We start from the raw sequence: 27407 nt of genomic DNA on the forward strand, positions 1-27407 counted from the left end.
AGGGGTCAAGCAGCTAGAGGTGGAGGTCAGGACATTAGAGGTAGAGATCAGGCCATTAGAGGTGGAGGTCAGGCCATTAGAGGTGGAGGTCAGACCGTTAGAGGTAGAGGCCATCTAGTTAGAGGCCATCCCAAGGACGCAGTTTAGAGTGGTGGGGCTCAGCCCTGATTTTATGCTTTTCCAGCTAAGCCTGAAGCCAAGTCATCTGATTCTGTGATCACAAGTATTATTCCAGTTTTCCATAGATATGATTCAGTTCTATTTGATCCAGGATCTACTTATTCTTATGTGTCCTCCTATTTTTGCTTTCTATTTGGTTGTGCCTTGTGATTCTCTAAGTGCTTTGTGTGTGTATCTGCACCGGTGGGGGACTTTGTTGTAGTAGATCATGTCTATTATTCATGTGTGATTACTATTGGTAGTCTTGAGACTAGTGTGGATCTTCTACTTCTTGATATGGTAGATTTTGATGTCATCTTGGGTATGGATTGGTTGTCACCTTATCATGCTATATTGGATTGCCATGCTAAGACAATTACCCTAGCCATGCCGGGGTTACCTCGGTTAGAGTGGAAAGTAACTCCTGGTCATTCTGCCAGTAGGGTTATTTCTTATATGAAAGCTCGGTGTATGGTAGAGAAAGCTGATCTAGCCTATTTGGCTTATATTCGCGATCCTAGTGTGGATGTTTCTTCTATGGACTCAGTACCAGTTGTTCGTGAATTTCCAGAAGTATTTCCTGCAGATTTGTCGGGGATGCCACCCGACAGGGATATTGACTTCTGTATTGATTTAGCTCCAGGCACTCAGCCCATTTCTATCCCACCATACCGTATGGCCCCGCTGGAGTTGAAAGAATTGAAAGAGCAGTTACAAGACTTGCTTGATCAGGGATTCATTAGACCTAGTATATCGCCTTGGGGCGCACCAGTATTATTTATAAAGAAGAAAGATGATTCTATGCGGATGTGTATAGATTATCGGCAGTTGAATAAGGCCACTATCAAAAACAAATATCTGTTGCCAAGAGTTGATGACTTATTTGATCAGTTTTAGGGTGCCAAGGTATTTTTGAAGATTGATTTGAGGTCTAGTTACCATCAATTGAAGATTATGGCATCTGATGTCCCTAAAATAGCTTTTCGAACTCGTTATGGGCATTATGAATTCCTAGTGATGTCATTTGGGTTGACAAATGCCCCAGCAGCATTTATGGATTTGATGAATCGGGTGTTCAAGCCCTATTTGGATTCATTTGTGGTTGTATTCATTGCTGATATCTTGATTTACTCCAGCAGTAGAGAGGAGCATGAGTAGCATCTTCGGAGTGTGCTTCATACTTTGAGGAATAATTAATTATATGCCAAATTTTCAAAATGTGAGTTTTGGTTAGACTCAGTTGCCTTTTTGGGGCATGTTGTATCGGCAGAAGGCATAAAGGTGGATCCTAAGAAGATTGAGGTTGTTCAGAATTGGCCTAGACCTACTTCAGTTATGGAGATCCGTAGTTTCTTGGGTTTAGCAGGTTATTATCGTCGGTTCGTGGAAGAGTTTTCATCTATAGGAAACCGATTTACCAGACTGACCCAAAAGGGTGTCCCATTCAAATGGTCAGACGAGTGTGAGTTGAGCTTTCATAAACTCAAGACTACTTTGACTACGGTGCCAGTGTTGGTATTACCCACAAGTTCAGGATCATATACGGTATATTGTGACGCATCTCACATTGGGCTTGGTGCAGTATTAATGCAAGATGGCAGGGTGATTGCATATGTATCGCGGCATTTAAAAGTTCATGAGAAGAATTATCTTGTTCATGACTTTGAATTGGCAGTCATTGTTCATGCGCTGAAGATTTGGAGGCACTATCTCTACTGTGTCTCGTGTGAGGTATTTACTGATCACCGTAGCCTTCAGTATATGTTCAAACAAAAAGATCTTAATTTGAGGCAGAGAAGATGTTGGTATTGTTGAAAGACTATGATATCACCATTTTGTATCACCCCGAAAAGGCCAATGTAGTGGCTGATGCTTTGAGCAGAAAGGTTGTGAGTATGAGAAGCCTTGCTTATATTTCGGTTGGTGAGAGACCGTTAGCTGCAGATGTTCAGACTTTGGCTAACTAATTCGTGAGGTTAGATATTTCAGAACCCAATCGGGTTCTAGCTTGCATAGTCGCTCGGTCTTATTTATATGAGCATATCCGAGAGAGACAGTATGATGATCCTCATTTACTTATCCTTAAGGATACAATGCGACACGGTGATGCCAAATAGTTTGTTGTGGGGGAAGATGGAGTTCTACAAATGCAGGGTCGTATTTGTGTGCCTAATATTGACGGGCTTCGTGAATTAATCCTCGAAGAGGCACACAGTTCCAGGTATTCTAGTCATCTAGGTATCGCCAAAATGTATCAAGATTTGCGGCAACATTACTGGTGAAGGAGAATGAAAAAGGATATAGTTGCATATGTAGCTCGGTGTCTGAATTGTCAGGAAGTTAAGTAAAAGCATCAGACCTGGTGGTTTGCTTCAGAAGTTAGAAATTCCTGAGTGGAAATGGAAACGTATCACTATGGATTTTGTTGTTGGAATTCCACGGACTCAGAGAAAATTTGACACAGGTTGGGTCATTGTGGACAGTATGACCAAGTCAGCACATTTCATTCCAGTGGCAGTTACCTATTTTTCAGAAAAGTTAGCTGAAATTTACATTCGTGAGATTGCCCGCCTTCACAGTGTGCCCGTGCCTATTATTTCAGATTGAGGTACGCAGTTTACCTCACACTTTTGGAGGGTTGTACATCGTGAGTTAGGCATGCGGGTTGAGTTGAGTACAACATTTCATCCATAGACAGACGGACAGTCAGAGCGCACTATACAGATATTGGAAGATATGCTTCGCGCTTGTGTTATAGACTTTGGAGTTTCTTGGGATCAATTCTTGCCACTTGCTGAGTTTTCTTATAATAATAGCTACCGGTCGAGCATTCAGATGGCTCCATATGAGGCATTATATAGAAGGCGATGTCGATCGCCAGTTGGTTGGTTTGAACCGGGAGAGGCTCGGTTGGTGGGTACCGATTTGGTACAGTATGCCTTGGATAAGGTCAAGATTCTTCAGGATCGACTTCGCACAGCTCAGTCTAGGCAAAAGAGTTATGCCGACCCTAAAGTTTGTGATATTGCATTCATGGTTGGAGAAGGAATATTGCTCTGGGTTTCAGCTATGAAAGGTGTAATGAGGTTCGGAAAGAAGGGCAGGTTGAGCCCTAGGTATATCAGACCCTTTGAAATTCTTGAAAGGGTGGGTGAAGTAGCCTACAAGCTTGCATTACCACCTAGTCTATCAGCGGTTCATCTGGTGTTCCATGTGTCTATGCTCCATAAATATCATGGTGATCAGTCCCATGTGTTAGATTTCACCTGAGTCCAATTGGACAAATATTTAACTTATGAGGAGGAGCCGGTAGCTATTCTAGTCCGACAGGTCCGACAGTTGAGATCTAAGAGTTATCCTTCAGTTCAGGTGCACTGAAGAGGTCAGCCGGCAGAGGCATCTACTTGGGAGTTCGAGTCGGACATGCGGAGTAAATATTCACACTTATTCACCAGCTCAGGTACTTTTTCTAACTTCGTTCGAGGACGAACGTTTGTTTTAGAGGTGGAGAATGTGATGACCCAAAATATCATCTTTAAATTTAATAATTAATTCTGTATTTTAAGACCTCAAAAAACACTATTTATCACTCCTCGACTTACATGCGCAGTCCGTATAATTTTTCGGAAAGTTTTTGTGTGAAAAATGGATTAAAATGTGAAATAGAGCTTTAAAACTCAATTGAGTTGACTTTGGTCAACATTTGAGAGAACAAACTCAGATTAGTATTTTGACAGTTTCGATAGGTCCGTATCGTGATTTGGGACTTGGACGTATGCCCGGAATCGAATTCCGAGGTCCCTAGCCTGAGATATGAAATTTTGATGAAAAATTAAAAGTCTGAAAGCTTAATGATTTTTAAGAATTTACTGATGTTGGATTTATTGACATTGGGTCCCGTATTTTGGTTTTGGAGCCCGGTATAGGTCCACTATCATATTTATGACTTGTCTGCCGAATTTGGTGAGAAACGGAGTTGATTTGACATGATTCGGACATCCGGTTGTAAAAATATAAGTTTTAAAATTTTCTTGAAAATTTCCTTTGATTTGGTGTCCGATTCGTAGTTTTAGGTGTTATTTTGGCAATTTGATCGCGCGAGCAACTCCGTATGATGTTTTATGACTTGGGTGAATGTTTGGTTTGGAGCCCTTGTTTGGTTTAAGAATCTGGTTTTTTGCAAACTTCAGGCTTCTGGTGTGTTATTCTTCGTGTTCGCGAAGGTACTCTCGTGAACGCGAAGAACAAATTGGGCTGGCACATTTTATGCTTCGCATTCGCGACAGAGGAAATGCGTTTGAGAAGGATCGAGGTGCAAAGCTTCGCATTCGCGATCGAAGTCTCGCATTCACGAAGGGGAAGAGGCTGCCTGGAAAATTTGCCTTCGCGTTCGAAAAGGGCATCTCGCGTTCGCGAAGACCAATCCAGGCTAGCATCACGTTCGCGAGGTAGCCCTCTCATTCGCGAAGAGTAAAATTAGACAGCACAAATTTGTGCTTCGCGAACGTGAGGCACTGACCGCGTTCGCGAAGGATAAAAATCCGAGAAACAGAACTTAAGTTCTAGAAAAAATATTTAAAAGAGAAACGTAATAAATTGCACAAGACAAGACAAGAGAAGACAAGATTTACGTGATTTGGCAATTTTTGTCTACTCCACGGTCACACAAAGAATAAATCATTATTAATTGAAGAGAAAGAAGAAGTTGAGGGATGTTTTGCAATTGAGGAAGGGGATGCCTATTTATAGGCAGGGAGTCTGTTAAAAGAAAATTTCCAGCGAAAGTGAATATGAAGAGGACGACACCGCAAATTGCACGCTCAATTCTTCTTTCACATTTGTAGCTTGCCAACTTTGACTTTTCCATATTTTCTTTCTTCTCTTTTTCTCTTTGTCTTCTTTCACGACTTTTATTTTATCCACGTTTTCTTTCTTCTCTTTTTTTTTGTTAGACATTTATTATTTTGCTCACATGGGTTTGTCTTCTTTTCTTTCTTTCACATACACCAAGGTTTGCTCCCATCAATTTGCCTCTCAAACTTATGTTACATCAAGAAAGAAATAAAAAAGATTTGGTATTCTCTTCGTATTCCATTCGCTGAAAATTTTCTTTCAACAGACGTTCTAACTATAAATAGGCATTCCCTCTTGCAGTTGTAAATCATCCCTCAACTTCTTCTTTCTGTTCAATTAATAAAGAGTTATTCTTTGTATGGTGGTAAAGTAGGCAAAAATTGTCGAATCACGTAAATCTTGTCTTGTTTGTATAATTTATTGCTTCTCTTTTAAATATTTTTCCCTTCTATTAGCCTGATGCGCTTTCCAACAATTGGTATCAGAGCACAAATAATATAATTATGGTAGAAAAAAATATTGTGTTGGTACAATTTACTATTCACATGAATAATGCAAGACTATTGGTCACTATTCACAATAGTGAAGTACTATTCATTAATAATGATAGTATTGTTCACCAATAGTGATTATCGTCTACCTTATACGGTTGGGATATTTTTTCTTACACAGAATAGTATTCGTCGTTACTATTCATAGGCACTATTCACATAGATTATTTTTGTGAAAAATAGCATCGGAAGAAGGGAAGGTTAAGATTTACAAGTTCAATGGCAAAGATTTTGGATTCTGAAAAATACAAATAAAGGATTATTTGTACCAGGAAAATTTACACTTAACTCTGACCGATGTAAAACCGGAGAATATGGCCAAAGCGGATTGGGATCTAATTAGATTGCTTCGTTTGACGCTAATACAAAATGTGTCATTTAACATCATTAACGAGAAGACCACTGCAGGGCTGATGAAGGCGTTATCAAATATGTACGAGAAGCCATCTACTTCAAATAAAGTCTATTTGATGCACCGATTGTTCAACTTAAAGATGGCATAAGGTGGATATGTTACGGAACATATCAATGAGTTTAATGTAATATTAACTCAGTTAAATTCTGTTAATCATTCGATGATGAAGTCAGGGCATTGATTCTACTATTATCTCTACCGGAGATTTGGTCTGCATCAGTAACTGCAGTTAGCAGTTCATCGGGAAGTACCAAACTCAAATTGGAGGATATTAGAGACTTGGTTCTAAGCGAAGATATTCGCCGAAGAGAATCAAGTGATTCCCCAGGATCTACTTTTAATACCGAAAGCAGAGGGAGAAGCATCCAAATAGGACAAAGTCATGGTCGTAGTAGATCAAAATCAAGGAGAAGAGGGCAATCCAAAAATCGCAAAGACATTACTTGTTGGACTTACGATAAAATAAGGTCACTATAGTAGTCAATGTAGAGAGCCAAAAAAGAAGAAGAACGACCAATACAAAGATGATAATTTAGCAAATGCAATTGCTGAACAAGTTAGTGATGCACTAATTTATTGTACAGATAATCCAGTCGAATCTTGGATTCTGGACTCAGGAGCATCCTTTTACTCTACCTCATGCAAAGAATTATTGCATAATTATATTGATGGAAAATTTGAAAAGATTTATCTAGCAGATGGCAAACCTCTAGATATTGTTGGGAAAGGTGAAGTTCATATAAAGACTTCACAAGGGACGATATTGAAATTGCAAAATGTCCGACATGTTCCTGGCCTAAAAATATCTGATATTTATAGGTCAGAATGGCAGTGAAGGATATACAACGGTATTCGGTAACGTATCATGGAAAATAACCAAAACAAATTTAGTTGTGGCACGAGGCTACAAGAAGGGAAGTATGCAACTGCAATACAGAGAGATACTATAGCAATGGTTGATCATGGTCGTGATACAACATTGTGGCACCGGAGGCTCGAGCATATGAGTGAGAAGGTAATGAAGTTGTTGGCATCCAAATAAAAGTTTCCAAACCTAAAGCATGTTAAATTAGGCATGTACGAAGATTGCATTTACGGGAAACAAAAGAAAGTTAGTTTCTCAAAGGCGGGAAGGACGCCAAAGAAAGAGAAGTTGGAACTAGTGCATACAGATGTGTGGGGACCAGCTCCTATAACTTCTCTGGGAGGATCACGCTATTATGTCACCTTCATTGATGATTCCACAAGAAAGGTATGGGTTTATTTTCTGGAAAATAAATCTGATGTGTTTGTTACCTTTAAAAGATGAAAAGCTTAACTTGAAAATCAGACAAGTCTAAAGTTAAAATGTCTGAAGTCTGGCAATGGAGGAGAGTATGATAGTCAAGAGTTTAAAGCATTCTGCTCTGAGAATAGGATCAGAATAATCAAGACAGTTCCTGTAACACCGGAACAAAATGGTGTTGCTGAGAGGATGAACAGAACCCTAAATGAACGAGCCATAAGTATGAGAATACATTCTGGATTGCCGAAGTATTTTTGGGCCACGACTGTTAACACGGCAGCTTACCTCATAAATAGGGGACCCTCTGTACCACTGAAGTTTGAAATTTCTGAGGAGGTATGGACAGGAAAGGAGGTAACTCTCTCACATTTGAAATTTTTTGGTTGTGTTGCTTATGTGCATATAAACTCTAATGATATAGATAAGCTGGATCCTAAAGCCAAGAAATATTTCTTTATTGGATATAGTGATGATAATTTTGGTTATCGATTTTGGGATAATCAGAATAGAAAGATCCTAGACATAGGAATGTCACATTTAATGAAAATGTGATGTACAAGGACAAGCTTGAAGTTGAACCAACCAGCACTAGCAAATAGACATCTAAAAAGTTGAGTTAGAAGAAATCGCAGAAAATGAAGTGGCTAGAGGGATTAAAACTAATTCTAAAATTGAAGATGAAGAACCAAAATCCAAATCTGGATCAGAACCAGAACCAGAATGAGAGATAGAATCATATGGAGAACCAGATCTGGAGTCAGGACTTGAATGAAATTCGGGATCAGTTAATCCTGAACCTACATTAAGAAGATCTAAAAGAGTCATGAATGCCCCAAATAAGTTAACTCTCTCTCTCTCTCTCTCTCTCTCTCTCTCTCTCTCCACTATTTACTTTTGACTGATGTTGGAGAACCAAATCATTTTGTTGAAGCAATGCAGGTGATAAACTATGATAAGTGGAAGCTATCCATGAAAGAAGAGATGAATTCTCTTCAAAAGAATAAAACATGGATACTTACAAAGCTACCAAAAGAAAAAAGGGCATTGTAAAACAAGTGGGTGTACAGGGTCAAGGAAGAGCATGATGGTAAGAAGAGATACAAAGCACGATTAGTAGTAAAAGGCTTTCAGCAGAAGGAAGTAATTGACTACATCGAGATCTTCTCTCGTGTAGTCAAATTAACTACTATCAGGTTAGTGCTAAGTATCGTAGCTGCAGAAAATTTGCATTTGGAGCAGCTAGATGTCAAAACTGCTTTCTTGCATGGTGACCTTGAAGAAGACATCTACATGAAGCAACTTGAAGGTTTTAAAGTTTTTGGTAAAGAAAATCTTGTGTGTAAGTTGAAGAAGAGTTTGTATGGTTTGAAAAAAAGCTCCCCGGCAATGGTACAAGAAATTTGATCGATTCATGCATAACAATGGTTTCATGCGAAGTGAGATGGACCAATGCTATTATATCAAAAATCTTGATAAATCATATATCATTTTACTGTTATACGTTGATGATATGCTAATTGCAGGATCTAGCATAAATGAGATCAACAGGCTTAAGCAACAACTGGCGGAGGAGTTTGAAATGAATAACTTAGGATCAGCTAAGCAAATGTTTGGGAAGAGGATTAGCAAAAATAGGTATGAAGGAACCTTAAAATTGTCTCAAGAAAAGTACATATAGAAGGTACTAAGTAGGTTCAGTCTTCATGATGCAAAGACCAGAAGTACTCCACTCGGAAGCCATCTTAATTTGTCGAATGACCACCTAAGACGGATGAAAAAAGTGAGTACATGTCCAAAGTTCCATATGCTTTAATAGTAGGAAGTTTGATGTATGTTATGGTTTGCACTAGACCTGACATAGCCCATGCAGTTGGAGTTGTTAGCAGATACATGTCAGATCCAGGAAATGAGCATTGGGAAAGTGTAAAATGGATATTGCGATATCTCAAAGGGACCTCAAGTATGTCACTTTGTTTTAAAAGGAGCAATATTATCTTACAAGGTTTTGCTGATGCAAATTTAGGCGGCGATCTGGATAGTCGCAAAAATACCACGGGCTACGCGTTCACCTTAGGTGGTACTGCTGTTAGCTGGATGTCCAAACTTCAGAAAAGTGTTGCTCTATCTACCACAGAAGCATAGTACATAGCAATCTCAGAAGCTGGAAAAGAGATTATCTGGCTCAAGAACTTTCTGAAAGAGCTAGGTAAAGAGCAGGACAATTGTGAGCTTTTCAGCTATAGCGAGAGTGCAGTTCATCTTGCCAAGAATCTAGTATTTCATGCAAGATCGAAGCACATCCAGTTGAGGTATCATCATATCCGTGAGTTTAAGTGAAGAAATTCTTTCCCTACGGAAGATACCAGGATTGAAGAACCCGTCAGACATGTTGACCAAAGTTGTCGGTGCTGACAAACTGAGGTTGTGCACTGCCTCAGTTAGCCTTCAAGACTGATAATGAGAAGGTGCCACTAGAGAATAGCAAATCTTTTTTTTAAAAAAAATTCTTGATGTAACATAGGTTTGAAGGGGAGATTGATGGGAGCAAATTTTGGAAAGATAGAAAGACACGGAAATAAATAAGAGTCAGAAAAGGCAAGTTGCAAATGTGAAAGAAGAATTCAGCGCGCAGTTTGCGGTGTCGTCCTCTTCGTATTCACATTCGCTGAAAATTTTCTTTCAGCAAACATTTTGCCTATAAATAGTCATCTACTCCTTCAGTTGTAAATCATCCTTCAATTTCTTATTTCTCTTCAATTAATAAAGAGTTATTCTTTATGTTGCCGTGGAGTAGACAAAAATTATCGAACCACATAAATCTTATCTTATCTTGTACAATTTATTATTTTTCTCTTTTAAATATTATTTCCCTTCTATTAGCCTGTGACGCTTCGTGACAATGGAAAGTGTTGATATTCTTCTAATTGCTAATAAAAATGCTCAAAAACAACTTTCTATATCTAACATTGTTTAAGAAGCACACAGAAGCCTGCCCAGAATAAATGACGATACTTTGGATCTGACCAAATGACACAGCTTTCATGCTTCTGTTCAACTTTTTCATCGATGTGTATGCTTCTTTTGTCATTTTGTATTCCAAGTGCTTTAATGGTTTGATTTTTATTTTTCTTTACTTTTAAGGATTTGGTTATAGTACTTTTGTACATATTCGTAAATAAAATTTCTTTTTAGAATATTTATGCAATTGAAATTAATTATTTTAGGTATTTGTCTTGTAATATCCGATACAAGATATTTGTACGCACAACCATAGAAACTAGTGGCAAACCTTTCACCAGCCCATGCACACTTACTATCAACACCCTTAAATACTGATACCGCCAGAATTGAAATACAATACAACCACGCACTGCTTTCTACGGGAGCTAGAGACGGATTTAGGATTTAAGATTTAAATGGGTTCAACATTTAAGGTTTGTAACATTGAATTCATTATATTTTTAAAATTACGGGTTCATATTTATAATTTGTTGTATTTTTAGTGAAATTTTTACACATAAATTTGTGCTACCCGTCGAAAGTGCCGAGTTCAGATGAACCTGGCACTAAAATGGTGGATCCGCCCCTGATTGGAGCATGACAAAATGAAAAATCAGCAGGAATTATCAAATCAAAACATTGTTACAGGAATTACAACAACAAGAATTCAGCCTCAACTATGGAAGCTGACAAAAGGGAAAAAAGCATTTGGAGTCATAGGCAGAATAAATATTACTTAACTTATTGAGTTGTCTCAATCAAGAACATAAGACACAATACTTACCAATATTTAACAAAGGGCTGAAGCTCATTTCTGGTGTTTGGATTATCCCATTCCAAAGATTCCCACCATTCTTTATCACTTGAATGTATAGCAATTTCTTTAAGAGTTGAAGGAATGGTAAATTTCTCATCTTCTTCTTGGGAAGAAAAAAAGAAAGGCAATTTCCTTAACTTACCACATTCCTTTATTGACACTTTCTTGATTGAGTTACAATCCATTTTTCCATTGCATATGCTTTTCAATTCAGGCAAAGACCATAAGTAAATCCTCGTCAATGTAGGAAGGACGACGATTCCATCATTTTCATCTGCAATTATTTCCTCTATTTGACTACAGGAGAGGACATATATTCTCTCAATATTTTGCATGTTTGAGCATAAACCAATTGGAAATAGCTTCTTGATACTGTGACATCTCTCGATTCGTATCATTCTAAGGCAAGAAAAGATACTTACTGAAATTGAAGCTCTTAAACTTGTTTTCCAGTCATCAAATATACCAACAAAACTATGCAATTCAAGAAGATCAAGATGCTCGAGAGAATGAAATATGACAGATTCTTCGCCCACTTCTATCCTCATAAGGTACTCCAGTTTGTTGCACCAACGAACTTTGAAGTACTTTAAATCTTTAGAATCATAAAGACGGGGCAAATGTTCTGAAAGACAGCCACTGAAGTTATTGCAGCTCTCAATTTTCAAATGCTCAATATCCTGTGGAAGCAATAACACTTCATCTTCTTTCCCAAGTCCATAACACTTGACTAATTTATCAGAAAATCTGTTATGATTGAATTGGATTTGTGTCATTGGTCCTAAACCATCATATTGACCTACTAATATTCTATAAAACCTAAGACATCCCTCATTTTCTTGAGCATTAATGAATTGGTTGAAATCTTGAACATTAGAGAACCTACCTTGAAATTCTTCCAACTCTTTTAGCTCCTCTAGTTCCTCACCTTCTACGTCTATATGATGCGATAACACTAGGCATTGGAGAGAGGAGATTTGAGGCAATATCCCAATTGGTATTTTCTCGAGCCAACGCATTGCATGCAAATTAAGGCATTTGAGGTTCAACAAAGTCTCAAGGGCTACTGGCAGAGTCTGAATCCCAGTGCCACTCAAGTCCAATTCTTGCAAAGCCTCGAGTTTTTCCAAGGTTGGCATTGACCTTAGGTTCCAACAAAATGCAAGCAAGAGAGCAGTGAGATTTTCCAAGTCTGATACAGAATCAGGTAACTTCTCAATGCAAGTGTAACCTAAATCAAGAACACGTAACGCCTTCATGTGCTCGAAGAAAGAATCTGGAATTTTCAACAAGTGATAATTCTGCTGCAACATCAAGGTTGTCAGCCTAGGACACTTAGCTGATGTTCCTGCTGGAATTTCAGCTATCTCGTTCCTCATTAGCGATGCCTGTAGGAAAAAATTAGAAGACGAAAGCTATTATTCCCTCAAGATCTATCATATCAAATCATATAGAATTAAACTAAATGTAGAAGTATACCTGAATCCATAGTAATATATTTCTTCATTCTAGTGATCTTCCAAACCAAGACGTATTAACTTCATAATGATATATCTGATTTGGAGGTCATAACCCTATTTATAATTGCGCGCTGTTTCTTTATTTCTACTTTAGCGCATACTTTAATTAGAAATTACACTAGTGTGTCTATACACAAAGGGTCATGCTTTATGAGGAGTCCTAGGCCTATTCAACTTTAAACCTTCACAAATTACTTTTAGTTTAGGCAAAACCTTTTAATAATAACAAATAACATACAATTATTGACTCTCTATACATAAGGTCAAGTGTATAAAGTTTCTAACAAATACCTTGTCCAAACTTTCCAGCCATTCATCTTCCTTTGGTGCATCATTCAATTGAACTCCAGCTTTTACCATAAACTTGGGATTTTCATTAGTGATCCTCAGTGCCATTTCTCTAATCAAATTGTGCATTTTCACACATTGATTACCTTTGTTATCTATGGCACTTTCCAACAAACAAACACTTTCCAATCTGCTCAATATCTCATATCCCTCCTCAAACTCTGCCTCGCGAGTCTCTTTTGTATCGATTAGTCCCTCTAAAATGAACCTACTTATCAATTTATCCTTTGGAATTTTCTCATCTTCTGGATACAAACAACAATACAAGAAACATTGTTGTAAGTTTTGTTCCTTCAAACAATTAAAACTATATAGCAACATTTCTATAACATCATTGTTTTCCCCTTTAAAAGATTCTTGAATAATACTTTCCAAGGCCTTTTTCCACTTATTAACACCATCCAATTCTAACCCTTTTAGACTTTTAGCTATTGTAGTTATCCTAAGTGGAAGGCCACCACAACTATTTACTACAGACTTAGCCATTCCTTCTACTTCTTGAGGAATTACTACTTTCTCATTTCCAAGTTTTTCTATAAAAAAGCTCCAAGATTCCTCTTCTTCTAGTTTTTTCACTCCAAATTTCCTTTGACATCCCATTTTTTGACACGTTTCGAGCAAACAACTTGTTACTATCAACCTTCCCCCTTCAACTTTTAAAGGATTTCCTAACATCTTTAAAGGTATATCTTCCAATACATCATCCAATATTAGAACAAAATCTTTTTTCCCTTTGAACGAGTCGTGTAACGCGGTCGCTCTCTTCTCTTCATCTTCTTCCTCTAAAAGATCCAATCCAATTGCTGCAGCAATATCACTTTGTAATTCCCTGATGCTGCTTTTTTGAGAAATGTTTATCCAAAAAACTTGGGATTGAGTTTTTTGTTGGAGAAGATGATTTATTAACTTGGCTAAGGTTGTTTTTCCAACCCCTTTAACTCCATATATACCAATGCTTGTAACTTTGTCTTTCTTTAAGCATCTCCAAATTCTTTCACACGTTCTCTTGGTTTCTTGACCAAATAGCTTTGTTGTGAAAAATGACTCCCCTGCTTCATTTGCTTCCATTTTGGTCACAAAATCTCCAAATTTCCCCTGTGATTAATCAAGAAACTAGTAGTTAGCACGTAGGCAGATCCAAGATTTAAATTCGATAGGTTCAATCTTTAATTTTCTTAGCATTGAGTTAATGGCACTTTTGAAATTATGTGTGTAGAGTTAAATATTTGTAAGAAGTTTCGGAGAAATTTCACATGTGTGTGCTTCGTTTCGTGTCGAAAATATTAGGTTCAGCTTAACTTTGCAATGCATAAGCTGCATCCGCCTAAGTAGTGTTGCAAGAATAGACAAAGAAGAAAATAAACTAAAGGACATTTTCATAAACAACATAGAGTTGTAAGCTGAGTTCAAGAGAAATATGGAAAGAGTATAGAGGTAAAATTATAGGTGTAAATAAACTTTAAAATACCGCAAATGCTAGCAATTAATGTTTGGTACAATGGAATCGGTTTTTTCCCTTGAGGAAATCATAATTTTCACTCGCTACGACGCAAAACATGTTTGAGAATATGTTTTTTTCTTTTGACTTATTTTCCTGAAAATTATTTTCCAATATTTGATCCGAAAGTGAAAATATTTTTTTTAAACGTTTATTAAAAATTGATGAGAATGTATAAGTTAGCTAGAATAGTAATGTGGAGTTAAGAGTTTGAGGTGGTTGTAACCTTTTTGGTGAAAAATATTTGATAAGTTGAATTTTGGGTCTAACTCAACCCCAAAAGCTAACTTATAAAGTGAGTATTGTCCACGACCATACAAGGAGACCACTCATCCCCTTCATTGTTGATGTGGGACTCAACAATATTTTCCTTAAAACATACATTCTTACAACTAAATACCAAGAATATTAATTATTTTTCTGAAGACATTTCTTCGATAAATTTTAAATTCCACATGTGAAATTCCAGGATATTGGCATGGAGTTTTACCTATGAAATATGAAACTTCATGACAATGGTTATTTTTCCATACATGGCTAAAAAGTGGTTAACCCGCGCTATTACTACGGAATTTATCTATCAAGCCAAGAGTATCTTAAAGAAAAAACAAGAAATTCCAATCTAGAAAGAGCACTATACCTTAAAACTTTTGTTTTGTCTCCGATGATAAGTGTTGTTAAGCAAAGAGGTCAAGAGAGAGCATCTTTTTTTGTCTTTGTGAAAAAACATAAAAATGAGTGAAAATTATGAAACAAAGAGCATCATTTTATTGATATTAAATTAAAAGGTTTCTTCTTCTTAAAAGAGTTGGCCAAGTTAGGCTTATATATAAATTTGTTATAATTGCTGACCACTAAAATCACAGTGGAAAATAGCAAGTCAAATCTGTTTAATAAAATTATACATTGTTTACGTAGTAGGTATATATATAAAATAAATTAACAGGTAATATATGTCCACATAACACATTATTGACAACCCAAAATTTTAAACATGCTGACCTCTACCAGTTCGTGGGACTTCGATTATGCTGTGAATTGGTATCCTTAATTATTATTTTTATTTTTTATTTTTGAAAACTAAATATTGAGCGTTCTCTGGCAGGCCAATCCTCTGGGTCTGCCTTTCTTTTTATCTTCCAACCAAATTCTTATTTATAGATTATTTTATTATAATCATTTGGTATTACGTATACAGCTAATTCGGATACGCATCGCGGTGGTTCATTAAAGAGAAAGCGGTCTCTATCAAGAACCTGTCCATTTTTAAGGCTCGAACCGAATACATCTAATTAAAGGTAGAGGGATCTCATCCATCTCATCACATCTCTCGATAATAAATATCAAAATCCCAATATTAGTTAAAATGCCTTATTTTAATTTCCTTTTTGCACTAAGTGGCTAATAAGAATCTAAAGTGAATTCAGATAAAAGTCTTCTTTTAGTTTCCTCCCCTTTTTCTTTTCACTCTCTTAAATGGCTATATAGAATCCCACATTAATTAGGAGTAAACTCTTCGGTGATTATGATTTTCTACCAGTTTTTTTTTACCATTAGCGCAGTATTACGAAGGCTTGGAATAAGAATTTATTGAGATGAGATATTTTACCAGTACCGGATTTGATAATAAATAGCTATTGTGATATGAAGTTATAGCTATAAGTATAAAGACTATGGCTTTACAAAACAGCTTATTAAATAAAAAGGTTTATCCAACTGTGACAAATCGTAATTAACGAACGTTTACATAAAAGGGTCATTTGTAAAAATAAAGTCTTTTCCCTAAAAAATTAAGAACAATGACACTATGCTCACGTGAGAAGCAGAAAAATTTCAGCCTAATAATAACAACCCGGTATAATCTCACTAGTTGGGTCTGGGGATGGTAGTGTGTACGCAAACCTTACCCCTACCCTAGGGTAGAGAGACTGTTTTCGATAGACCCTCGGCTCCTTCCTTCCAAGAACTCTCCACCTTGCTCTTGGGATAATTCGAACTCACAACTTTTTGGTTGGAAGTGGAGGGTGCTTGCCACTAGAGCAAACCACCCTCGTCAAATAACACAAGAGCAAAATGGGCAGATAAACAAAGGAATTTCGTCAAATGTACAAAAAGCAAAATGGGCAGATAAACAATGGAGATAGGAAAGCAGGATTTTGGGAAGATGTTTCAAATTTTCCTTTCATAATGATGATATTCTCAATTTAATGTAATGATTAGCCGTCTCCCAAAAAAAAAGAAAAACTTGGGCCCGATTTCCAAAATAGAATCCAAGTTGATGAAGGAAAAGGATTGAAAAGCTTGAGGCCCAAATAATTTCCAAACCAGTCCAAGTTAGTTCAGGAAAAGGATTTTTTACAAACCAAAATAGTAATTTACGTTGTTTCTAAATTATTCTAAATGATCACTTTAGTTTTTTTCTTTAGTTTTTTTCTCATTTAGAAAACCTATTTTAACTTTCCTAAACCTTCTCAAACTAGAATTATTGCTTAGGAAGGTAGGAAAAAATAGGAAAAAGGAAATCCAAGTCCAACTAGGTTTATGTTAAATAAATAACTATAAATAACCTACTTCCTAGTCATTTAAAATCTATCAAAGCTTCTCTAAACTGCTTTTGGTTTCCTTTCTAGTTTTCATTTCCATCAAAGTTTTAGTAGTCAAAGTCCGATAATTAAGTCTGTGAATAGCCATGGCACTTTACTTGCCTTATTCTCACGAACAAAGCATTTATTTTCCTATTATCGAAAACACTGCTCGAATTTGTCACGTACAATCATCAATCAAACAGCGCAATGCACCTATCTACATTAGTTGGTCTTTTCCTCCTCAGGGATATATCAAGATTAATACAGATGGAAGTTTTATGCCTAATTCAGGACTAGCAGGGTTCGGGGGTATTGCACGAGATGACAAAGGAAGATGGATAGGCGGATTCTATGGCCGACTTAGCATGAAAGCGACATCAAGTATCACATCGGAATTGTGGGCCATACATGGCGGGCTGACTCTAGCAAAAAACTACAACTTGAAGAAGGTTCTGATCGAAACCGACTCAAGCGATGCCTTAATGTTGCTAACCGTGGCGGATAATGTCACTGAAAGTCACCCCGATCGTGTTCTGATGGAAGAGTGCAGGAATCTCATATCCAAACTTGGAATTACTCTAATCCATACTCTGAGACAAGGAAATAATTGTGCTGATCATTTGGCGAAGTTGGGAAGAACGCAGAAAGAAGACTTGGTAATATTGCATCGCCCACCACATTCTATGCAGCAATTGCTACTTGCGGATATGGCTCACGTAGCCTATGCTAGGTATCCGAAGCATGTAACCAAATGAGAAGCCTAGGACAAAAATATTGTTCAGTTGTAACATCTGTAAATATCGAAAAGAATTTAATAATTTGAAAGATAATTTTTTGAATGTCGGAGATCATTACGAGTAATATTTATCTTCTCTATTTTTTCTGGCATTTTCTTTACTCATTTGCACTATTTAATTCATTATACTTGCTGGCGATACTGTAACGATTGTTTAAACCGCACAGTCATTGCTAACATTTTTGGTATCATTTCATTTACGTAAGACTTCACAAATGAGTAAAGCGTATTAACCAGCATTTCTTGGATGTTAAAAAAGAGCCATCAGTCAAAAATGTATTATCAGAAAAATATATATAAGATTGCAAGTTTTAGAAAATCCTCTACCAATGGAAACTAAAACAATATGAATTTCATTTTATTTTAATTTTCTTAAGAATAAGAAGTAGTGAATTTAGTTCCTGAATTATTGTTTATTCCGTGAATGTTCATGTGCTATTCGCCCTACAAATTTGTCTTTCAACTAAATCAAATGGGCGATTAATTTAATGCTTATACTTAAAAAGAAGCTAACAGAAGTTAAAACAACTACGGTCAAACCTCTCTATTTGGATGTTATAGCGAAACGCTGTTATATAGAACATATATTATAACATAACATAAAAATTGATTACGAAAAAGCTTGACTTTTATAGTGAAATGTTGTTATATATGGATGTTATAGAAAGGTCTGTAACTTAATGTGAAGAAGCTTTGTTAGATGTTTCATTTTAATTTCCTATTGAGGCCTAACTTAAACATGTGCTCGAGAGATAGTTGTCCATATAATAATAACCTTAAATTCATGGTGTGAAAATTAACATTCTGAAGAAACCACAAATGGGGTAGGAATTTTTGAAGATTCTCAGTTCATAACCCTTGCAGAAATGCAGGGTAAGGCTGCGTACAGCAAACACTTTGGTCCGGCCCTTCCCGTACCCCGCGCATAGCGGGAACTTAGTGTACCGCGCTGCCCTTTTTTTCTCAGTTCATAGCATAAAAATCAATTTAAAATGGATTTTTTAAACTTGCCACCCTAAAACAACCTACTACTATGCTGCAACAATTCTTTCTTCTAAGATTAAATAAATCTTTAGAAAATTATCATTCAAAAAGGCAATATTAGCCTCAAACTTTAACATCATCAATTAGAAGGTATACATATTAAAAGCTTATAAAATGCCTTAAAAAGTAGACTTGTTTCACAATCTTTCTTCAGGTTGGCCATCCTTAATTCCAGACAAGGCAATAATAACTTACAAATCTACAGGTCCAAAGCTGCTCCAGTCATCAGATGTTGGATCTGTATGGACAGTTTCAATCTTTGGTCTTGAAGATGGATCAGGAAAGTTCCAGAAAGAATCAGAATTCTCGAAGAACACGTAAAATAAGACAGCTGATGCCAAAAATAATGCCAAGAGTAATAGATAAATCTGCCACTCTGCAATTGAAGAGGGAAAAAAAGGTCAATTTGGACTCAAATGCATGATTACCCCTCACAAGGGGAAAACAAAAAGAGAGAAACCTTTCCAATCAGCTGGGACATTTAACTTTGTCACCATTGCTCCCCATTGAGAGGAAGTGGTAAGAGCAACCCTGTCAAATGTGCACCAATGTGGACTTATAAGGTAAGTAGGCAGACAGAATAAGAGTCTTGATTGACAGAGAATAATTAATGAGAAAAATTAATCCGCTTTGACATTAGTATCTCAAGAGGACTATGTGTAGCAAGCAAAATCGAAACAAGGTTTCAACTTTGAAGAGCGCATATTTAGGCAAAGAACAATTATCATTAGGCAATCATGTCCTCAAGGAATCACCGAGACCTAGCACCTAAGACTCAGAAAAACAACAGAGAAGATAAAGCTAACTTGAAATGTTGCATAGAAATTCAGGCAGAAGAATACCTAAAACTAGCACCATTGTTTACCTTAAGACTTATAGACCAGAAGGGGGTAGAGAGGAAATGATGAAAAGGAGCACAATCAGAAGTTATGCAGGAAACACATACAGGTCCAAGTTAATCCAGCGTAGCAGACAATCTCAAAAGCACATAGATTTTCTTCAATATTCAGCCGTTGTAACTGAAGCAGTTAATTTTTGTCTTCTTCAATAATCAGTTGCTGTAACTGGTCCATTTATGCACCTAAACAAAAGCAGATTACAGACTAAAGATATTCATGAAAGGTTCTTGGCATCACCATATCTACTCAAGCTTCTTGGTAAACTTAATTGGCCAAAATCGTATATAGGACGTACAAGACTACATAAACTTCCCTTTTCACCCTAGAGTCACGAATTATATCTCTGTTTAGAATTCCCTGAGAAACATGGCTTCTAAAAGATAAGGCATAAGCTTCAGAACAAAGGACCAATGACAGAGACTAGTTGGTTATAGCAACTTATTGCTAGAATAGCACATACCTTTCACTAGGACAAAACTCCAAAGAAGTAATATTAGTACCCAAGTGCACTCTCCTGTGCAAAGAGGAGATCTCCATCTTTTTCACTTCAATAACACAGACATCACCATCTTTGCTTCCCCTGCATTTAAATGACACAGAGATTCAGATCCATGCATTAACAAATTAAGCCCCACTGCTATCACCAAAAGACAGGCCTATAGACCATTTATTGGAGGGGAGACATTCATCAAGAAAAAGAGAAGTTAAGAGTCGAAATAACTTCAATCATGCAAAAAATACTAAAGAATACGAGGTGTTTTAGCAGGATGGGTACTTCATAGTAGTTTGATGGAATCTTATACTAATTCCAAGCGGAAGAAATAGGAATCAGATGCGACTCTGTTTTAGTCCTCATTCATGCCTCACATCACTCTATCTCATCAGGACATTGTAAATGTCAAATCAACTCAACGGTTCCGTCAGCAACATCCATGTAAAAACAATGCTTTAACAAGATTCACAGTTGCAAAATCGATGTCAAATTCCAATCTTTAGCTTCAATGGCTTGTATCTAAGGAAGGTATTCGGCAATAATTATGCAGATGATAATTGAATGTCAACATGCCTAGGAGAGGCAAAAAGATAGAGATCTTACAATGCAAGATATTTCCCATCCAAACTAATTGACATAATGGAAGTTGGCTTTTTTAACAGGCTTTTATGTCCAATTTTCTTCCATGTACTGATGTCCCAAACTGCCATCAACGTCTTATTGCCTGTTGTATGGACACAATTTTGGATGGTTACACAATGTTTTGAATAAGGAAAGTTACACAATCTCAATCTACTAACTTCATTAACTAAAGCCAGACTTCAGCATACCTTTCTGAATAGTAGTGAACAAAAACGGTTTTGTACCGTCTTTAGAGAACCTGCAGAGCTCAATATTCTCATCCTGCAGCGTGGAAGACAGGATATAAACTCAACATAAAAAGGGATAACCAATTGTCTGACGGGTCAGACGGTCATATTATACAGAACTTACTGAATTTCGTGTTAAAGTTACTGGAACACCGTCGCTTGTCTTCCATATTCTGGCGGCACCATCTGTGGATGTGGAAGCTAAGAACTCTGAATCTAAGCTGAAGATATATAAAAGTAGGGAAAGGACTTTAAAATCTTGGTCCAAACATCAACAAAGGAACAATAATTCTAAAACTACCATATTACATGGATTCAATATCATTTCTGCAATCGCAATATGAGGCTCAGTAAATTAAAGACTCTTAAATATTTTGAAACTTGTTTTTTAGGAAGATTGTCATAATCATATTCAAAGATCAGATTCACACTTAAAAACTCGAAGTATACACCATGAATGCAAGTCCATGTGTATTATAGGATTCTTGATCGCGAAACGTATTGTCCTTGAACATCTCTTGTTTTTGAACATATCAACACATTTAGTTCTTCTATGACATCCCTCACTTCTTTAATATAAACAAAAAGGATTAAGTATAATTCGGTATTCAAATTCAGTTACTGTAGTTTTCATCCGATGCTATTTAGCTCCAAGATGGAAATTCCTGCAAACTAGGTTTCCTACTCATCTCTTTTTTTCACTTTTAATTCCACACGTAAACAAACTACTTCCAACACTAGCAAAGGAGCACACAGTGCAACAGCAACAACTTGAAAATCTAGTATGGTGCCTGACATGTGAACCAAAAGGCTAAATTCCACATGGGACCATAATTGGATGAGAAAAGCACTTCATTCTGATCCTTAAAGTGCAAAATCTACATCATATTGGTTAAAAGAAACAAGGCTAAGATCCTTCACTTCATTTTTCCATCAATTAACTTCTTTAGAATATAATTTAGTAAGACGTTTTCAGCATTAAAGTGGATCATTTTACTTCAAACTCCTGAAACTTCTAAACATAATCTTCCATCTAGCAAACACGCCATAATCATATTTCAGTCAGAAATGTAATAACAAAAATATTGTTCCTATGCTAAAAGAACCAAACAATGTTTCATGCCCGATTGTCACACTCAATAAACCGCATATTTTTGTAACCAGCGCATAAATGACATCTTCTTTCAAGCTTCATATAACACTGCATGTCAGAGCCATGACAAACAAAAGTGAAGAAGACCCCTCTCGGTTTTGGCTTGCTTGGAAGGTTTCTTTTGGTTAATCAAGCATTGGAGCATATTATCACAGCAAAAGGGCTTGTAAACATAGGATAACAAGCTTCCCAGATGATAACAGCTGAATTTGAGCATCATAAATTGCTCAAAGCCTCAAGTTTCATTATTAAAGAGAAATCAGCGGCCACCAAATGGCACCATAAAGAGAATAAATGGATTGCTGTCTGCTGATCAACTTCAATTATGGAACATGCAAGTATACACATTCTGAAACTTATAGGTCCCTAGAGCTCATATCTGGTAAAATTCTCACAGATCATAAATAACTGAGGATTCTGCACAGCTATAATCTGAGTAGAGTTAGTTATACCTGAAATCCATGTCTCTGAATGACTTGTGAGCTTTAGGTTCATCCACAATAATGCGCATGGTAGGCCACTCAAAAAGTCTGAAATGTCCATCCTTTAAGATTCAAAGGGATAGAAAGTCAGAACAAGAAGATAACATTCTTTGAACATCGGTATAAGAGAAATAATCTTTCACAAATTGCTCACAACTCCGCCAGTGGCTAATTTGGAACCATCAACACTAAAGGCCATGCATTTTTGTGGACCAACATCTTTGAGAGGAAACTCCTTGCATACAAATTTTATATTATCTTCATGACCATATAACTCAAACAACCTGCATCAAACAGCAAATCAATATATTCCCTTCAGGCCAAGAAATAAACAATAAGCGTGACAATAATCATACAAAACCTCATACTAGTCATCCGTATGTTCCTTTGTTGGGTGAAAAACCTAATCAGTAATCTGAAAAGATAACTACCGGCCAAAATGAGACCTGAAACCTGTATAACACACTCCCACACTGGAACATAGCACTGCAATGAATTTATAGACAAAAATATATACATGATGGGTTTTTTCTTTCATCAATAGATGCAGATTACCGAAACAGAGTATCACAGTCAAGGATCGTCAGCCATTGCTACTCGGCCTCGCCTCACCAGCAAGCAGGTCCATGATGTTATGACCAATATTTATTAAAGATGCCAAAGTAAAAAAAATCCTCATTAAGGATGAAACCAGAGTTCCACAGTGATAAAGTAACAGATTTGTCCCAAAAAAAACTCATTGACTGACAATACTAGTCGAGTTTATATATCTCACATTAATACAAGGGAAAACGTCCAGTTTCGCCTCTAAAGGCTATAGTATCTAAAATTGCTCAGTTTTGCCTCCCATTAAACTTTTGGTCCATTCATACACTTGCCCTCGTCATTAATGGAGCTCCAACGTACAATGGATGAACTCCACGTATCCAAATTCTTCGGGAAAAAAGGGACAAAATTTACCCAACTTTTGAGGGTGGTTCAAAATATCTTCAGGTTGGAGCTTCGTGATAATTCAAGGGCAAAAAAGAGACTTTTCTCTAAAGGCGGGTAATTTAGACAGCTTAACAGAGGGCAAATTTGCTGAATTTCAAAGAGCAAATTTAACCTAATTCCCTCAATAAAATTAACAATCATTTGTATCATGAATCACAACAGCAAAAACACAAGAACAAATTAAAAAGAAAAAGCTGCGAGAAAATGGAGGCATTTATAAGCTTCAGGCCAGGATACAAGCAAAGACAAAAGCAACAAGTTGAAATCTGGAGGCTTTCAACTCATGCATTTCTTGCTCAAGAAACTACCAATTGCCAAAATAATCAATCTTTTTCACAATAAAAGCAGTAAATAAATCAGCTTTAAGAAGAACTGAGAGAAAACGAAACTGGGTTTCAGTATTTACTTGCAACCAGTGGTAGTGGAGCACACAAAGTCGTCCCCAGTTGGATGTACTGCAATGCACACCGCATTACCACTTTCCTCAAATACATATGTCGCCTATAAAATCAGTACCCACAAGAACAATTATCAAATTTCACCACCATCATTAAAAAATCACAGGAAAAATAAGCCAAATATAAGTCAGGTATTTAAGCTATACAGTGTAACCATTTTTTTACACTAGAACTAGAATTTTGAAAGCAGGTGATCATCAATTAATGCTTATCAGGAAATAAGTAACCTAATTATGTTTCGTGCATAGCCAAAAATAGAGAGTGCACCCATAATTAAAAGTAGTGGGTTCAGTAACCAAAATTTTACAACACTAATTTAAAATAAAAAATACATCTATTTTTGGAAAAAAGAGAAAGGGGAACCTTGGGAGAAGTAGAAAGAGAAGCAGTGATGGGATCGAAGGAGAAAATCTCGAGCGAAGAGGAGGAAGTTCCGTTAGACTTAGCAATCACCACCAGATGCGCATTTTCTGGCCGTTTGATCCAAGATGCACACGTCACCTTCCCTTCCACCGTAGCATCACCGCCGTCCATTTTTTCCACAGCCCGAAAGCAAAATACACTTTCTCTCTCTCTCTCTGTATTTTCGTGTAGTACTGTGTGAATATCAAGTTTCAAGGTATAAAAATGGCGGACGGAAAAAGAGAGAAATTGATCTTTTGTTCGTTATGGGGAGTTGAGTTTTTTGAGTTTTACCGAGAAATTGAGATTTCGAATTTTGTTTTAATATTTTTTGGCTTTTGTTTTTCGCTTTTTAAAGTGTGAAAATGAGAAACGATGTGGTGGGGCCCGTAATACAAATGGAAAATTGGAAACCGGCGAAGGTGGGACCAGGGATCATAGTCAACGGATATTTTGGGATATTCGCATTTACGCACTGATAATTCCGCGGGAATGCATTGGTTTTACCCGATTATTACAATTTGCACGTCTGTAGAAAAAAATACACAACTGATTGTTGACTAATTAAACAAGAGGATAATCCAAAAAATAGAAAAGAAAAGAAAAAGAGACGACTTTCTTTTTTCTTATTGCATGTCAACCTATTCATTGTGGATAGATCGAAAATGGGCTTTGACACCTCTGGCTTCTAACCAAACGAAGACTACGAGACGAAGCTACACTTTGGTTAGGTTTATATATATATATATATATAACTATATATATTAATATATAATTTATGCAAAGATGAATTCAAAATTTAAGTTAAGGGTTAATATATATTATTTATTGTTATTTTAGTGATTTTTTATACATAAATTACCGGGCCGGTAAGAGGGGAGGCCACTAAAGCCTTTGCTTTAGCCCCATCTAATAATATTATATGTATATGTTACTTTTTCAATAATAAATAGTATGGTATAAAAACTATAAAAAGATTATAAAAAAGGAAAATAAACCTTTGGAATAGTGCTTAATATTTAGAAGGAAAAAAAAAAAGGCAACGACAATAACTCATTTAGATCCTTTATCTTGCCAAATACATCGTATTGACTAACCGTTTTTTTAAGTATCTTGGGTCTATTATACAGGGGATAGGGAGATTGATGAATATGTCACATCGTATTGGGGCGGGATGGATGAAATGGAGACTCGCTTCCGTTTTTTTGTGTGACAAGAATGTGTCACCGAAACTTAAAGGTAAATTCTACAGAGTGGTGGTCAGACCAACGATGTTGTATGGGGCTAAGTGTTGACCAGTCAAGATCGTTCATGTCCAAAAAATGAAGGTAGCAGAGATAAGGATGTTGAGATGGATGTGCGGGCACACCAGGTTAAATAGGATCAGAAATGAGGTTATTTGCGATAAGGTGGGTGTGCCCCATGTTGAGGACAAGATGCGGGAAGCACGACTTAGGTGGTTTGGTCATGTGAGGAGGAGGAGTACAGACGCCCCGGTGATGAAGTGTGAGAGGTTGACATTGGAGGTCCTACGGAAAGGTAGAGGTAGGCCAAAGAAGAGGTGGGGAGAGGTGATTAGGCAAGACATGTCGCAACTTCAGCTGACCGAGGACATGCCCCTTGATAGGAAGGTATGGAGGTCGAGGATAAGGGTAGTAGAGTAGGCAGTCTAGAGTGTTCATAGCAGTAGTATTGACATGCACTCTCGCTTTCTATTGGTAGTAGGTTTTTATGACTAACCGTTATTTTTTTTCATTGTTGATCACCTTACTATCTGGTTATTTTTATTCTGCTTTTATATGGCTTCTTGGTATGTCCCTTCTTGTCTATATTTTTATTAATGTGGTGCTTATACTTTCCTGAGCCTGGGGTCTATTGGAAACGACCTCTCTATCCTCACAAGGTAAGGGTAAGGTCTGCGTACACACTACCCTCCCCAGACCCCACGATGTGGGATATTACTGGGTATGTTGTTGTTATTGTATCTTGCCAAATACAAGGTATGTAGTGCATTTTACATTTTTTATTACATGTTCCATTTCACTATTTCAAGCATTGGAACAAGCAAATTAACGTAGTGAAACTCTATTTTGATATAATTAAAGTTATTAAAGTCAAGAATCAGGTTCAGTTATTTTAATTTTATTCTATTGTTCTTTTTTTAATCTAAAATTTAATATTTTTATATTTTTACTTCATAAGTATAGATAGTCTTTTTATATTTTACTTACCTCAGATCAACAATGTACCAAGAAATATTAATGGATTTGCTGTATATTACGATAAAATGAAAAGGAATTACTAGAAGAAATCAATTATTAAAAGAATAGTAATTAATAACTTTGCAACTCAAAGTGTTGCGATGGGGGCACACAAACTTTCTTATATATACATTTAAAATTAAGGCCTATTATTACAATTTGGCTTTAGGTCATCAAATTCGTTGAGTCACCCCTACTAAATTATACTATGTATTGAAAGCACAAGATTCATATATGAACCCAGTATTTATATGTTGCATCTGCCCCTGATTTATGTATATCGGCTAGGAAAAGTAACCGGTAAAGCCGATGTTAATTATTTGTGTAAAGATCCTGTTGTTTATCAACTCCCTACGTGGCCCAAAATGGATAATAAGCCAGTTTTATTGGGCGGCCCAACAGAGTCTACATACTTTGGGTTTGGGATAAGCCACAGGAATGTTAAACAACTAGCCAGTCAGATTTATTATTTCTTTTTTAGTCACAATATATAAATATATTATATAAGGTTATAACTTAAACACA

At 36.6% G+C, this 27407-nt stretch overlaps 2 protein-coding genes across 3 annotated transcripts; both read right to left on the minus strand.

Annotated features, from left to right (window-relative positions):
* Positions 1 to 10870: 10870 nt before the first annotated feature.
* LOC104094001 (probable disease resistance protein At1g61300) lies at positions 10871 to 15201 on the minus strand. The gene is made up of 3 exons (XM_009599840.3): positions 15088 to 15201; positions 12893 to 14044; positions 10871 to 12469 (listed from the first exon to the last, which is right to left on the minus strand). Exons 1-3 carry the CDS (start codon positions 15175 to 15177, stop codon positions 11045 to 11047), a joined length of 2667 nt encoding a protein of 888 aa, XP_009598135.1. The 5' UTR covers positions 15178 to 15201; the 3' UTR covers positions 10871 to 11044.
* Positions 15202 to 18865: 3664 nt separating this feature from the next.
* On the minus strand, positions 18866 to 24947 carry LOC104094000 (SEC12-like protein 1). 2 transcript variants are annotated; one of them, XR_011408008.1, is made up of 11 exons: positions 24583 to 24932; positions 24168 to 24262; positions 22923 to 23052; positions 22739 to 22830; positions 21258 to 21354; positions 21095 to 21167; positions 20868 to 20988; positions 20232 to 20351; positions 19819 to 19953; positions 19333 to 19403; positions 18866 to 19248 (listed from the first exon to the last, which is right to left on the minus strand). XR_011408008.1 is itself a non-coding variant. In XM_009599839.4 (10 exons), exons 1-10 carry the CDS (start codon positions 24751 to 24753, stop codon positions 19064 to 19066), a joined length of 1155 nt encoding a protein of 384 aa, XP_009598134.1. In that variant the 5' UTR covers positions 24754 to 24947; the 3' UTR covers positions 18866 to 19063. The 2 variants fall into 2 exon arrangements, 1 of the variants encoding a protein (XP_009598134.1); XM_009599839.4 differs by lacking the exon at positions 19819 to 19953 and having other exon boundaries at positions 24583 to 24947.
* Positions 24948 to 27407: the final 2460 nt, after the last annotated feature.

Source organism: Nicotiana tomentosiformis, chromosome 5 (genome assembly GCF_000390325.3).
Source record: "Nicotiana tomentosiformis chromosome 5, ASM39032v3, whole genome shotgun sequence".
In the NCBI taxonomy this organism is placed as follows: Eukaryota; Viridiplantae; Streptophyta; class Magnoliopsida; order Solanales; family Solanaceae; genus Nicotiana; species Nicotiana tomentosiformis.